This window comes from Dryobates pubescens, chromosome 6 (genome assembly GCF_014839835.1).
Source record: "Dryobates pubescens isolate bDryPub1 chromosome 6, bDryPub1.pri, whole genome shotgun sequence".
NCBI lineage: Eukaryota > Metazoa > Chordata > Aves > Piciformes > Picidae > Dryobates > Dryobates pubescens.
The window spans coordinates 46,036,417-46,050,986 of record NC_071617.1 but is presented as its reverse complement, the minus strand read 5'-3'; the positions used below and the strand labels follow the sequence as shown (position 1 = coordinate 46,050,986).

General features: G+C 44.5%; 1 protein-coding gene across 1 annotated transcript in view; it reads right to left on the bottom strand.

Annotated features, from left to right (window-relative positions):
* Positions 1–1,696: 1,696 nt before the first annotated feature.
* The window catches only part of PLB1 (phospholipase B1), a 128,945-nt gene continuing 116,071 nt past the window's right edge, over positions 1,697–14,570 (bottom strand). The window contains exons 57-62 of the mRNA XM_054162299.1: positions 13,312–13,406; positions 12,050–12,131; positions 10,154–10,258; positions 7,816–7,911; positions 2,489–2,563; positions 1,697–1,980 (exon numbers count right to left, since the gene is read on the bottom strand). Coding sequence (XP_054018274.1) covers positions 1,765–1,980; positions 2,489–2,563; positions 7,816–7,911; positions 10,154–10,258; positions 12,050–12,131; positions 13,312–13,406 — 669 coding nt within the window. The 3' untranslated portion in view covers positions 1,697–1,764. The remainder of the gene's footprint in view (positions 1,981–2,488; positions 2,564–7,815; positions 7,912–10,153; positions 10,259–12,049; positions 12,132–13,311; positions 13,407–14,570) is intronic.

The window sequence follows — 14,570 nt, the reverse complement described above, 5'->3', positions numbered from 1 at the left end:
ATTCTATTCTATCATGTATGTGAATGAGTAGATTTAGGAACCACAAAACACTTTATTCCCTGAAGTGTTTTAATTTTCTGTGCATTTGTATTTCTGAAGTAAAAATGTAGTATGCCTTTGTGACAGTTTAGGCTGTGCCTTTAAGCTAGGAGCTACAGTTGGTTTAAAAAGGAAAACAAAAGATTGTTCTAAACAACTGCTTAGGTGTGAGATGTACACTAGCAATATCCCACATTCTTGTCTCACTCCATCTTTTTCTGCTGTCATGCATGCTGCTCCTGGACAGAGAGACCTCTTATCATCTAATGACCTTGAGATAAGCATACTGACTTCTTAATGATGCTTTGAGCTGACTAAAAAAATCCCTCCAATATTTTTCCTTTTCTCTTTTCTTCTAATTGACTAGAGAGAGAAGGGAGGGAGAGGCTGGGGGGAGAGCAAGTTGGAATCCTCCTGCCCAGGGAGGAGTTCTGTGCTGTTTGCTTTTTTGGTAAAAGACTTGTACCATATTTTAAATACTGTATATTCATTGCATTCCATTAGTGCTTGTAGAATACAGCTTCTTCATTTGCTTCTCCAACTGACTTCATCCGAGCTTTTCCTTGATATGGGTGGGTTAAACCATCACAGCCTCACTCACACAAAAAACATTACATCAGTGCAAACCCCCCTTCAGATTCAATACAATAAAAAATTTGCAGTGTTTGACATAGGAAATAAGCAAGATCTTGGAAAACAAGATCACAAAGAAGCTGTGTGTTATCTCCTGTAGTAGTAGGTAGTATGAATTGACCCACGAGTATAAAACAAGGATCAAAGTCCTTGAACCCCTAATGAGAATTCTGAAACAAAAATTTGCAAATCCTTCCTTAGAGAACAGCACTGGAGACTCCATTCTGGGAGATCTGAACATGCCACAGGTCCTGTGAGAAGGGTGCAGTCAGGCTAGGTTGCCAATCCGGTACCTCATTTTCCTTTAGACCCCCTATTGCATGCTAGCAAAGAAATTCCTTCTTCACAGAGTTGTTCTAGAACCAGCTGCTACACAGAGGTGGGCAGGGGGATACAGGACTGCCCTGGGCTGTTTAGCTCTGGAGAAGAAGTGATGCACATGGCCCTGCCCAACATCTACTCCCAGACAGCTGGAGCCTGCAGTTGAAGGCAGTGAAGAAGACGCAGTCTTTGTAGCTGTGCTGCCCTTCACTGCACCAGGGATGTCAAACAGATGACAGTTCAGGTTGCTCTGAAGTTGCTTAAAGATGTTTCCATGACATTATACTTTCCTGCATAGAATGACCATAGCATCTTCATCTTAACAGTCTGCCTGGAATCTACCTTGAAACTGCAGCTGTTCTTTATCTCACCTTGCTATTGGGGAATACCAGGTCACAACCATGGACTTGTGTCTAACATTTTATATACAGTTTTAAAGAAAAGAGGGCAGATGTGCAGCTAAGGTACCAAGATGAATGAACAAATTTCCTCATATGCAAGCAACTGACATCCTGAAAAATATTAATGAAATGGAGAATTGTGCCCTAGAATAAAAAAGCTTTAATATTTTGAACTTCATCCTCCACTTGACTGATCTGCAGAAGCTAATGCTGTATGATATTTCTGATCAAGATTATTTGTCCCAAAAGTCCCTGGCTGACCAAGAAGCTTCATTTATATCCAACAGGTGGGCTTTTTTTCCCATTCTGCTGCTCTCTGCATCACAACAGAGAGCAGCCTCTGCAGAGAAAGGTGTTTGTTCCATTTGCTTTACAGAACTGTCTCTTTAGTGTTGTTTTCTGTGTTTTGTGGGTGCCTCTTGGCTCTTCTTCCTGACACAAACCAGATGAATAAAGAACCCACCAGGACTCCGGCTACTGCAGCCACAACGACAGCCCAATAAGGGACTGAAGGTTCACTTTTCTCCAAGTTGAGATCTGAATTTCTGAATCCACTGTTTCTCAGTGTGGAAAGAAATGGTTTCTCCTACAAGGGGAGAGCAAAGGATTTAGGACAACGAACCACACAGAAGGCAACATTCAGTCAATATCCCATTGTCCCTCCCCAGAGAAAAGCTGTCAATCTTTAGATAGACTATCAACTGTTTCTGCCTTCTGTCTATCTTAGCTCAAACCCTTTGCTGCCCCATTGCCTGAAAGTTCCTAAAACAAGCAAACAAAAAAAACAATCCAAAAGTAGACATCTCAGAGACTGATGGCATCATCTTCAAATTTGTTTGTTACAGAGAATCAAATGGAAATACACAGGCACATTAAAACTGGCTTAGATGAGATGTTTTCTACTGCAGTGAGGAGAATGGTGGGTTTTTTTCATTACAATTTAAGTAGCTTTTCCTGTGTGACAGTACCAAGAGTATATTTAGCTATTTAAAGCCTTCACAAAGGTAGTCCTTTAAAGAATTTTTCCCAATAAGAAGAAAGGAGAAAAATCAAAGTAGTAGATGAGGAGTGTGGACATCTTGGCCCTTACTTACTGGGTTTGGACACTTGAGTTTTGATCTGTCGCGGGTAAAGTTGTTGTAAGTCTGTTTTTCTCCGACCGGCTCCAGCTGAAGAAGGCAAAAGCATGGTGAACATAATGATAGGGTTTTTTTTTCCCCTCTTCAGAATCTCCTGACTTAGATAATTACACCTTTTTGTTCATTCTTTTGGTGACTGCAATAACGAAGAAACGTGGTAGAAGATGCATCACGGGAAAGTTTTCAAATGTTTTAACACTCCTGAACTGAAGACACTGAGACTCTGAGGTACTGTCTGCAGAAATACTGTCAGGACATGTGGAGGGTTGAGAGAGGGCCTAGCTCTCCCTCCCCCACAGAGTAAGAAGCCACGGCTAAACTCAGTCAGAGAAAGCAGACTATATTTACAAGCATATATAGGAAGCAGATTATATATAACACAATATATACAGGTATTTCACAATATACAGCAAATAAACACAATCAGAAACCAGACCCCCAACAGAGAGGGCTTCCCCCTGTGCCCCCTTCACCCCCCTACCTCCCTTCTTCCCCAAAGAGGGTTAGAAAAGAGAAAAGGGTAGTTAGCAAGGCAGACAAAGGCCTAGGCACAAGGAGTTAGTATCTCTTATCCGTTGGCCAGAAGCCCAGAAGCAATCCCACCAGAAGCGAGAGCGGAGAAAGGAAAACTGAAGGAAAGTTCCAGCTGCTCTGGGTCTAAGACCTCACCTCCCCTTTAATCCGCCAATGAAATTCATTTAGAATACAAAATATTTTATAAACATTTAGTCAGAGTGCCCCTTCCTTAAAGGCACAGCCTCAAACGGTCACAGGACACAAGGAACAGGAGAAGCCTTTCCTTATTTTGCACTGAGTGGAGGCGAAAATAGCTCTGAATACCACATACTTTGAATATTCTGCTAGAACAAAGTGGTTCACTATATATCCAGGTCTCCCATATACACATCCCAAATGAGAGTGTAAACCACAAAGAGAAAGACCTCGCTTGACAGATGTTAGTCATGTTACTTAGCACGGTACTGAAAGAAAGGTGCTTAGGTGTCACAGTGATGGAATTGACTTCAGAAATTATGCGGAGTTACAGAGACAGGATGAGACAGCGCCAACCTCTGCAGTCTTCACTCAGACAAGAAATTCCCTGGGAGGTTTAGCTGAGGCTAAGTTCACAAGGTTGCAAGAAGTGAGTTAAATGCAGCTTTTTACACTATCAGTTGTCACCTATGTTGTGGCAGCTGACCATAAGCTCACCCTGAGTCCATTTCAAGCTCAATATACATGCAGGCTAACAACACAGCATTTGTGGTTGGCTGGAGGGCACATCCCATCAGTTACCATAGGCAGGCTAACAAGCAGAGGCTTGCTCAGTTATGTCACCTGAAGTGTTTACAACTGCGTATGGACATGCCTGAAACAATGACTTCAGGACTAGCCCACAGAGAATCGCAGAACTGTCATCCAGTGCTTCTGGGAACACAGTGCAGAGGAGAGCAGGTGTTTCTGCTCTTGTCTATGTATGCATTTACTGTCCTCAAGTGATTAAAGTGTCAGCTGTGTTGGGGTGAAATGATGCCACATCAAGCCCAACACAACACAGAGAAAACAAATCCCTTTCCTACGATTCCCATATGGAAAAACTGGGTTTCTTGGGTTCTGATAAAAACAAATCAAAACAAAAAAGAAAATAAATAAACCCAAACCAAATCAAAACAAAACAAAACAAATCAAACCAAACCAAATCCAACCAAACCAAACCAACACAACACAATGAAGCAGAGACTGAAAAATTAGAAGAGAAAGATGAACCATGGCAAAATGTGATTAGGGAAGGGAAGAAAGCTAACAAGTGGAAGGATGATGAGAAACAAAACAGAATGCCAAGTTTTGCTGACTGTTTTGGGGTGCTGCTGGACTCATAAGAGTCCTGATCACCGTGCCTGCCTGCCAGCTAATGTTGTAAAGACTGAATTTGGTAGTTTTATTGCATCTTAAAAGGAATAGCTCAAATTCTGATGTGGTTATTTGCATGATGTGTGGCTGCACACATTTTATTTGTAGATAATTGTAACAGTCCCTGTGCCAGGGCTCTCGGTAAGGAGCCTGGCACACAGCCCAGACAAGGTGCAGAAATCTGTAGCCAACTGCCCTTGCTTCATCTCTTTGTGATCTGTTCCTCAGAGGCATTAGCTTCTGATCTTCAAAGCTGACAGTACCTGCATGTCCATGAGCATGCAGGGCAACTTCTGGAAAAAACACACAGCTTCCCCAGAGTATGTAGCAAGCATGGAGGCAGGACACAAGCTAAACACACTGTCTGTGTGCTCTTCTTCTGGGCCAGGGTACTGATGAAGTGAATTTGGGACTGGTGAGGCACCCTTAGGACCACAGAATCCTCTGACTTCAGAGGGCAGGAACATGCTTTTCTTTGCATGTAGGTAAAAACAAAAAAAGGGCAAAGAACACCATGGTGAGGGAAAGGCTCCTTAAGCCATTCCCATCCCTGCATACCCATGCAGTGGCCAGGCACAGTCTGGCCATTTACGTGTACTGAGAAGAATCCATGTCATTTGGCTGTAAGCCTACAGCCTGCTGAGCTTTTCAGGGAATGGGAAAACAATACAGCCTTACAGTAAGCTTGCACGGCCTCGCCATACATGGACTGAAAGTAAAAACCAGAGCTGTGTTATAAGAAATAGATTTAAATAGTAAACAGTAAAATCTTCAGCTGGCATAGACCAGCAGCTCTCTGTGGAAGGGAACAGTGGGGCATTGCAGCAGTAAGACACACACATGATCTCTGCCACCTGAGTAGAAAGCTTTGTGTCAATAGCCTTCTCGCATAGGAAATGAGTGACAGTCTGGACAGAATAAAACTCTGGTGGTATAGAAAAAGGACTGATGATGATTCAGGAATGAGTAATGGCCAATAGGAACACCACATGGCAGCAGGACACAAATTTAAGGCTACCATATGTCCAGGTATTGTCTCCTTTCCTTCTTGGAACCTCAGCCATGCTCAGTTTGAATGTTTTCTATGTTGCCTGGGGTTTCTGGGCCACCACCAGCCCTGTTTGAGCTACCGCACAATGAACCCTACCAGACTGCTGTCATCTGGAGTCCCAGACAACAAAGCCTGTTGGAAAGCAGGCAGGTTTGGCATGCATGCACAAATTGGTTACCCAAAGCATGTGCATGCATTGTACATCTTCTGCTTTCTGTAACACTTGACCTGCAGCTCATATGCTATATTGAGCAACTGCACAGATTTCTGCCTTGCATCTCCCAGGGCTTTTGCTCTAGTTCATTCTGGAGAATCATGAGGTTCTTACTTTGCTCAAAACTTTATTTACACTGAAAAGAAATTCCTCTCCATTTATGCCTGTTCATTCTACAAACCAGGACACAGGACTGCTGCTGTCACAATGTGTGTGGGCACCTGTGTTTATGAGACGAGAGAGGGAAACATTGCTGTGGCATGAAAATGCCATAGACTTCCTTGCACCGTGGGGAACACAACAGTTCGGAAAGCAACTGTGGCTTTGCAGTTATCAGGTCCAGCATGTGTCTCTTTTCACAGAATCACAGAATCAACAAGGTTGGAAGAGACCTCAATGATCATCAAGTCCAAACTGTCACCCAACACCTGATGACTACTAAACCATGGCACCAAGTGCCACATCCGATCCCCTCTTGAACTCCTCCAGGGATGGTGACTCCACCATCTCCCTGGGCAGCACATTCCAATGGCTAACAGCTCTCTCAGGGAAGAACTTTCTCCTCACCTCCAGCCTAAACTTCCCCTGGCACAGCTTGAGACTGTGTCCTCTTGTTCTGGTGCTAGTTGCTTAGGAGAAGAGACCAACCTCCACATCTCTACAACCTCCCTTCAGGTAGTTGTAGAGAGCAATAAGGTCTCCCCTGAGCTTCCTCTTCTTCAGGCTAAGCAACCCCAGCTCCCTCAGCCTCTCCTCACGGGGATATGCTTGAGGCCTCTCACCAGCCTCATTGCCCTTCTCTGGACATGTTCAAGAGTCTCAATGTTACAGACTTCCAGCACTATTCAAAAGCTATCATTTCCCCTACAACTACAGAAGGAATGTGACTGCAAGCAGAGGCATCATAGGTATGACTTCAGCCTCCCATTTCTGTAGTGACTCTGCTAGAATTGCTAGAGTGGGTGGTACAACATGTCCACAATATTAATGGCAGCAAAAAATTGATCACACACAGTTTTGCCTTATAAATCTAACAGAATTCACTGAAGAAGGCAAGTTCATTCCAGAGTGGCTGGAGAGCAGCCAGGCAGAAAGGGACCTGGGGGTACTGGTTGATGGTAGGCTGAACATGAGCCTACAGTGTGCCCAGGCAGCCAAGAGGGCCAATGGCATCCTGGCCTGCATCAGGAACAGTGTGGCCAGCAGGAGCAGGGAGGTCATTCTGCCCCTGTACACTGCACTGGTTAGGCCACACCTTGAGTCCTGTGTCCAATTCTGGGCCCATCAGTTCAGGAAGGTTGGTGACTTGCTGGAATGTGTCCAGAGAAGGGCAACAAAGTTGGTGAGGGGTTTGGAACACAAGCCCTGTGAGAGACTGAGGGAGCTGGGGTCACTTAGTCTGGAGAAGAGGAGGCTCAGGGGAGACCTTATTGCTGTCTACAACTACCTGAAGGGACATTGTAGACAGGCAGCGGTTTGTCTCTTCTCCCAGGTAACCAGCACCAAAACAAGAGGACACAGTCTCAAGCTGTGCCAGGGGAGGTTTAGGCTGGAGTTTAGGAAGAAGTTCTACACAGAGAGAGTGATTGGCCATTGGAATGTGCTGCCCAGGGAGGTGGTAGAGTCACCATCATTGGAGGTGTTCAGGAGGAGACTGGATGGGCTGCTTGGTTGCATGGTTTAGTTGATTAGGTGGTGTTGGATGATAGGTTGGACACAGTGATCTTGAAGGTCTCTTCCAACCTGGTCTATTCTATTCTATAGACATTTTCAGGAGACCTATATGACTGAATGTTTAACTGTGCAGTCTTTTTTCCTTCTTTATTGACCAAGTTATTGACCAAATAAGAAGGGACATTTTCATTGTATTAGAACTTTCATTTTGAATGAGCAAAAGTCTTGCACTGTTTTATGCAACATGATCACATCAGATTGTGTCCCGAAGCAATGTAGACTAGAAGGGCCTCAAGAGTTGAGCAGCTTCCCCCTTCTCTTGTCAGGAGATCAGTTTCATATATTGTTTGTTGTTTTGTTTTAGACATCTTGCTCATGATCTTTCCTAGAGACTGCTACCATAAACACAGAGAGGTCTAAGTAATAACCACTTACCATATTATTCCAGAGAGCCATGGCCATCTCAGCATATCCTCTTAGACTGAAATGAAAGCAGTCTGCAGCAAAGAAACTCAGGTCTGGCTTGCCATTCTGTATAAAGACAAAAATGTATTTCTCAGCACAATTTAAACTTTGATATCTGTAATGTTTTGCCTTATAATGCACTGCCTTTGGCATACCCACCTCACAGTTCTGGTATCTTTCTAAAGGCTACACATGCGCTTATATTTTGACGGTGGAAATAAACTCAGATACTCCTAACTGAATACAGAGTACAGAATTAACCAGGCTGGAAAAGACCTTTGAGATCATCGAGTCCAACCTATCATCCAACACCATCTAATCAAGTAGACCATGGCACCAAGTGCCTCATCCAGTCTCTTCTTAAACACCTCCAGAGATGTTGACTCCACCACCTCCCTGGGCAGCACATTCCAATGGCCAATCTCTCTTTCTGGGAAGAACTTCTTCCTAACTTCCAGCCTAAACCTCCCCTGGCACAGCTTGAACTGTGTCCTCTTGGTCCGTCACAGGTTGCCTGGGAGAAGAGACCAACCCCCACCTGGCTACAACCTCCCTTGAGGGAGTTGTAGACAGCAAGAAGGTCTCCCCTGAGCCTCCTCTTCTCCAGGCTAAGCAACCCCAGCTCCCTTAGCCTCTCCTCACAGGGCTGTGCTCCAAACCCCTCCCCAGCTTTGTTGCCCTTCTCTGGACACCTTCCAGCAACTCAACATCTTTCCTAAACTGAGGGGCCCAAACTGTGGAGTGAATAGTGCATCCTGGGACCTTTTGTGTAATGCAGCCTGCTCAACCTCACACAGCAACTCTAATAACAAACCTAAATTTGTCATTATATCAACAATCACATCTCTTACGTGAACTCTACCACTGGGTCAGAGTGGCTGGAGAGCAGTCAGGCTGAGAGGGACCTGGGGGTGCTGGTCGACGGTAGACTGAACATGAGCCTGCAGTGTGCCCAGGCAGCTAAGAGGGCCAATGGCATCCTGGCCTGCATCAGGAACAGTGTGGCCAGCAGGAGCAGGGAGGTCATTCTGCCCCTGTACACTGCACTGGTTAGGCCGCACCTCGAGTACTGTGTCCAGTTCTGGGCCCCTCAGTTTAGGAAGGATGTTGACTTGCTGGAACGAGTCCAGAGAAGAGCAACAAAGTTGGTGAGGGGTTTGGAACATAAGCCCTACGAGGAGAGGCTGAGGGAGCTGGGGTTGCTTAGCCTGGAGAAGAGGAGACTCAGGGGTGACCTTATTACTCTCTACAACTACCTGAAGGGAGGTTGTAGACAGACAGATGTTGGTCTCTTCTCCCAGGCAAGCAGTACCAGAACAAGAGGACACAGTCTCAGGCTGCGCCAGGGGAGGTTCAGGCTGGATGTTAGAAAAAAGTTCTATACAGAAAGAGTGATTGCACATTGGAATGGGCTGCCTGGGGAGGTGGTGGAGTCGCCATCACTGGAGGTTTTTAGGAGAAGACTTGACAGGGTGCTTGGTGCTGTGGGTTAGTTGCTTGGGCGGTGTTGGATTGGTGATGGGTTGGACGCGATGATCTTGAAGGTCTCTTCCAACCTGGTTTATTCTATGTATTCTATCCTGCAAAGAACTGATAGAAAATGGTTTGCTTATTCTGGCTTATAAAACTTCCACAGCTCAGAGTCACAACATTTCAGGGGCTGAAATTTTGCTGCTTTTTCAGGCAGGGCTGCTAATTGTGGGCTTATGTAGTTGTCACAAATATCTTTCACAGGGAAATAAATTCCTCCTCAGTATGGCAACCATTCCTTGGGCTTGAAAGCTGAGAGGACAGAATGGGAGTGATATGGCAAAATAATCAGTATTGTGCAAAACGGCATGGTTTTGATTAGCATTCACCCCGATTAAATGTACAGCATACGCAGTGCTAAGCTGGCTAGAAGTCTGCTTCCTGTTTTCAAGCTGTGATGAACCAGGTATGCAAGCATTGGTCTACATGTGTAGGAAACTTAGACATACTCCAGCACCTCAATCAGAAGAAAATTGGGGTGAATACCAACAAAGCCCACAAACAGGAGAAGCAAGAGGGGAACATACAAGCAGTTTAGGTGAAACCAGAAGGTGCTTAGGTCTAATGTGTGCATGCTACAAATGATTCCTAAAGCCATTCTGAGTCACAGACAGCACAGTCTTTCCTGTCTTCTCCTCTGTCGCTCTCCTTGCAACACACTGTGCTGATAGACTGTGCAAAGAGAAGAAAGCATAGTCCTTCTGACATGGGTCTTACTGCCTTAAAGAATTCAGGGTACCCTGGTCTTTGTGTAATGGGAAAGGAAAAGAGGACTTACACTATCCAGAGGCAACAAAGTGTTGCGGAAAAATGGCTGCATGACAACTGCGAAGTCCTCCCTCTCTTCATACTGACCGCTGTTGACAAGCTGCAAAGCTTCAGCCTGTACGGAGTTGCATGGTTGGAAACAGGAAAGTTACTTACAAGGTTCATCTTAGAATGTTTGTCAGCTATGAAAAACATGCATATTAAACTTCTTTCAAGCTAGGCAGCCATAAGTCACCAGTATAAATCCAGTTGAGTAGTTGTGACAGTTTCAGGCTACGCCTTTAAAAGGTAGCTGTAGTTTTTTGAGCAGGAGAGTGAAGAAGTACAAACAAATCCACAGTTGGGTGTAAAAAGAAAATCAAGAGATTATTCTAAATGAATTCCTTTGGTCAGATGTGAGATGTACCCCTAGCAATATCTCACATTCCACTTCATTCATTTCTTCCCTTTTTCTTCTGACTGCTGGCTGCTTCGCTGGAAGGATTTTTATAACGACCTTGCAATCACAATGAAATTGAAGTTTACAGAGAATTGTTCTAAAAGGAATAAGATCAACACCTTTAAAAGAGACAAATGAGCTCAGAAGGCCAACCTGAGACTGAAGTGCACTTCATTTTTCAGAAAGGTATGCTTGAAGCAAAAGAAACATTAACAAATCACCTTCCACTTTTGAAAATTATGGCAATAGACATTCATAGAGATAACAGAAATATATCCTTGTGACTGGCCAGCATGTGGCTATAAATGCTAATGTTCCTAGTAATATCTCAAAACATTCCTAACCTCACTTTCATAGTAAAGGAAATTGGCCCCCTGAATAGGTTTATATAAGCATCTTCCAACATGCATTTTTTTTTGGCATCATCGCATTCATTGAACAACATCCACTGCCCAGAGCCAGAGTAGAGCAGAGTAGAGTAGAGTAGAATAGAATAGAATAGAATTTGTTAAGGAGCCATAGAAAGAGGAGTATGTCAGACAGTCAGCAGTTTTTTGGTAACTTACCTTGTTGCAGATCACAGATTAAGTCAAAGAACATTATAGCTTGAGAGTAAACTTTGAGCGTTGGAATGGAATGGAATGGAATGGAATGGAATGGAATGGAATGGAATAGAATAGAATAGAATTAACCAGGTTGGAAAAGACCTTTGAAATCATCAAGTCCAAGCTATCATCCAGCACCATCTAATCAACTAAACCAGGGCACCAAGTGCCTCATCCAGTCTCTTCCTAAACACCTCCAGTAATGGTGAATAGAGGACTGGACAGCATAATGTGAACTTATACAGTGATTCCTGTATTCAAAGGATGGAATGATGGAAAAACCTTCTGCTCCAATAGCTGTTTGCAGCCTTCATTAAATTTGAGTGAATCTTATGCCTGAGGCTATGAAAAGTTACTCTCAGTGAGCTGACCCATGGTAAGTATCAATGTGCACATTCTCAGGCCATAGCAAAAGGAAGGAGCATCAGCTTGGTTTAGTTCATTTTCTCTGCTAAGAGTAACCACGAAACAGCTGACGCAAGGTAATTTGCCGCCCTTGCAGTGACATGACATGTTAATTCTTACGAGCTATTCATTGGATTCATAATGGACAAAGACATATCAACAGAACAGCTGTCATCAGTAACTCCTTTTCAGCTGTCAAAACAGCAACTGGAAACAGAACCTGCCTCGGTCTGCCTCCAGGTCACGACTGAGGTCAAATCATAAAGCCGCATGGAAAGGCTTGCCCTGCTGCCCACTGGTTAGCTGGCTGCGGTTTTAGTTACACTGGAGCCACACTGTTTCCCAGGCATATGTCTCTGTCCTGCTGAGGATATCCATGAGGCCAAGGGCAGCAAAGAAAGCAGTATAAAAAGACTCAGGTGACAATAGCCAGTTACAGAATCAACATATTTATTACCTGAAAATCTCTGTTAATTCTCTTAATTTCTTGTAGTTTGGAAGAATTTTCCTCAGGGTTTAAGACACATGGGCAAATGCTCCTTCAATGAAAGAAATGTCAGAATTAAAAGCCAACCTGGAGTAGCCTATACAGTTCCTCAGCTACATGTGTCTGCTTGAAGAAGCTCAGGATAGGTACTCAAAGCTCACACCCCCAAAGACAGCCATCACATTGGCTTAGTAATAGATACTGGAATAAATTCTTACTGCCTTAGTTTTTAGCTGGTTTAGTTTCCCACATGAATGCCTGCCATACCTGGTAATAACTGCAAGATCCAAACTCAGGTTAAACACAAAAGTGTTTAGTATGCCACACTTTAGCAGGAAGTCACATGTTAGAATAAAAATCTCCAAACACCTATATCTAGGCTTCCAGAAGATTTTCAGAAACCCAGGGGCTCAAAGATAGAAAGGACAAATTGTTTATGTATTCTGACTCCTTAGACCACTGTGGTTTATTCTGTTACCCCCATGTCAAGCGGTGATAAATTGTGCTGAAATTCACAACTAATACTAACATGCATCCTCTAGGAAATGTGCTTGACATGAATATGAAGACATTAAGCAAGATGGTCAATCCCTTATTTTCCCTTCTGGTGCATTCAGGTACTGAATTGCTTCTATTACTAAAAAATTGTGCCTAGTTTCATTTGAATTTATTAACTTCCAACTACTGGTTTGTTACACCTATCTCTGCTCGACTAAAGAGCCTGTTTATGTCCATCCTGACTCCTGGAAAGGTACTGGTGATTTCTACAAGTCCCTCAAATCTTGAGCTAGGATTCTCATCTCCATTAGGTACGAAAAGCAGTTCCTGTGCATTCTGCTTTATGCATCCCATCCTGCATCACAGGTAATGCAGCACTGAATACATGGAAAAGTGTCAGGAATGTCAGCCTGTGCTGCAGAGCACTCAATGGCTGGGGGAAAAAAAAGGCCTTGAAGTTCAGTAGTACATTAATTATATAGTGACTTGTTCTGTGACATGCTGCATCAGAACTGAGAAGAAACATGATGACTCTGCTACCTACAAGTGCATGCCTTCTAGGTGAAGTATTGGAAGAAGCAATAGAAAGTTAATGGGAACTAGGGCACCAGTTAAAGGCTGCAACAAAAGTAGCTTGGAAAGCTCGGTGAGGATGTTCTTCTGCAGAAGCAATTTAGGTTGATCCAAAAAGCCCAGGACTTTAAAAACAAAGGCCTTTTTTTTTTCTCACTTACTTCACTATCGAAGCACACTCTGAATAGCTTGCTGCTATCTGACGCAGTCCAGAGATGTCTAGTATGGCCACCATGTTGACAAAGACTCTTGGGAGCTGCAAGGATTATAACAACCAGACATACCAAATCACAGAACATGACACAGCTACAAAGGGAGAAAAAGATGTGATCCATAGGTCAAGGAATCTAGTGCAAACCTCACCGACTACAACCAACAGCATGTGCAAGGATGATGTATAAAGGGAGTAGGAGGGAGACATACAGTGGATGTCAGCCAAAAATTTCCTGGCAGCTAGTATGAACACTGCTTCATTCCCTGGGCCATTTTCCATTTTCTCTAGGGCAAATGAAACTCTGTGTAGTTGGCTTAGCCATCAAAACTGGCACTAGGGTTGTGCTATGTTTGGTCCACAGCAAAAAAAACCCTGTGAAACACAGAGTTTTCCTGAAACTGCAGCCCACTGTCTCAGGTAGAATAGACTAGAATAGAATTAACCAGGTTGGAAGAGACCTTTGAGATCATTGAGTCCAACCTATCACCCAGCACTCAACGAACCCATGGGACCAAGCACCCCAGACAGTCTCTTCCTAAACACCTCCAGTGATAGCGACTCCACTACCTCCCTGGGCAGCACATTCCAATGGCCAATCTCTCTTTCTGGGAAGAACTTCTTCCTAACATCCAGCCTAAACCTCCTCTGGCATAGCTTGAGACTGTGTCCTCTTGTTCTGGCGCTGGTTGCCTGAGAGAAGAGACCAACCCCCACCTGGCTACAACCTCCCTTCAGGTTGTTGGAGACAGCAAGAAGGTCTCCCCTGAGCCTTCTCTTCTCCCAGCTAAGCAACCACAACTCCCTCAGCCTCTCCTCACAGGGCTGTGCTCCAAACCCCTCCCCAGCTTTGTTGCCCTTCTCTGGACACCTTCCAGCAACTCAACATCTTTCCTAAACTGAGGGGCCCAGAACTGGACACAGGAAGGAGGTCCCTCTGCAGAGGGTCCTCGACAGGCTGGGCAGATGGGCAGAGTCCAACGGCAGGAGATTGAACACATCCAAGTGCCGGGTTCTGCACATTGGCCACAGCAACCCCATGCAGAGCTACAGGCTGGGGTCAGAGTGGCTGGAGAGCAGTCAGGCTGAGAGGGACCTGGGGGTGCTGGTCGATGGTAGGCTGAACATGAGCCTGCAGTGTGCCCAGGCAGCTAAGAGGGCCAATGGCATCCTGGCCTGCATCAGGAACAGTGTGGCCAGCAGGAGCAG